Source organism: Sinocyclocheilus grahami, unplaced genomic scaffold (assembly GCF_001515645.1).
Source record: "Sinocyclocheilus grahami isolate Dianchi unplaced genomic scaffold, SAMN03320097.WGS_v1.1 scaffold1073.1, whole genome shotgun sequence".
NCBI classification, from domain to species: Eukaryota; Metazoa; Chordata; class Actinopteri; order Cypriniformes; family Cyprinidae; genus Sinocyclocheilus; species Sinocyclocheilus grahami.
Window position 1 is genome coordinate 177,584 of NW_015506252.1, and position 633 is coordinate 178,216.

Sequence of the window (633 nt, forward strand, 5' to 3'; positions counted from 1 at the left end):
GGTCGCACCACCACTAAACAGCAGACTGAGTAAGGATTTTAAAACCGATGCATTTTTAGTGTTTATTTGCGTTATGAAACTAAGATTAAACCATAAAAACTAAAATTTGTTACTTTAAATTAATGTTAAAGGAGACATATTATGCCCCTTTCTACAGTATGTAATATAAGTCTCTGGTGTCCCCAGAATGTGTCTGTGAAGTTTCAGCTCAAAATACTCCACAGATCATTTATTATATCATTTTGAAAATGCCTATTTTGAGTGGAAGCAGAAACATGCTGTTTTTCATGCCTGTGTCTTTAAATGCAAATGAGCTGCTGCTCCCCGCCCCCTTTTCTAGAATAGAGCTGTGCCTTTACAGCTCGTACCTGCTAAAAACATCTGTTATGGTTCTGATTATCATGTTTATCGCGCTGAAATCATGCGTTTTGAACCATATGTGTTTAAACTTCAGATATACGTTTTTTTGAGCCCACACATCTGAAGCACACGCACAGAAAGCGGCTGTCTCAGCATGTGAGCACTAAACTAAGCTCAGTTTACGTTAAAAACACACACGAGTTACAAAAACAGTGGGTTATGTCTGTGAAGGTAAACAGCTGGGAAATAAATAGCATGTTTATTTTAGATCTG

General features: G+C 37.3%; 1 protein-coding gene across 1 annotated transcript in view; it reads left to right on the plus strand.

Annotated features, from left to right (window-relative positions):
* mars1 (methionyl-tRNA synthetase 1) overlaps positions 1–633 on the plus strand; it is a 38,381-nt gene that overhangs the window by 19,287 nt on the left and 18,461 nt on the right. The window contains exon 7 of the mRNA XM_016251849.1: positions 1–29. Coding sequence (XP_016107335.1) covers positions 1–29 — 29 coding nt within the window. The remainder of the gene's footprint in view (positions 30–633) is intronic.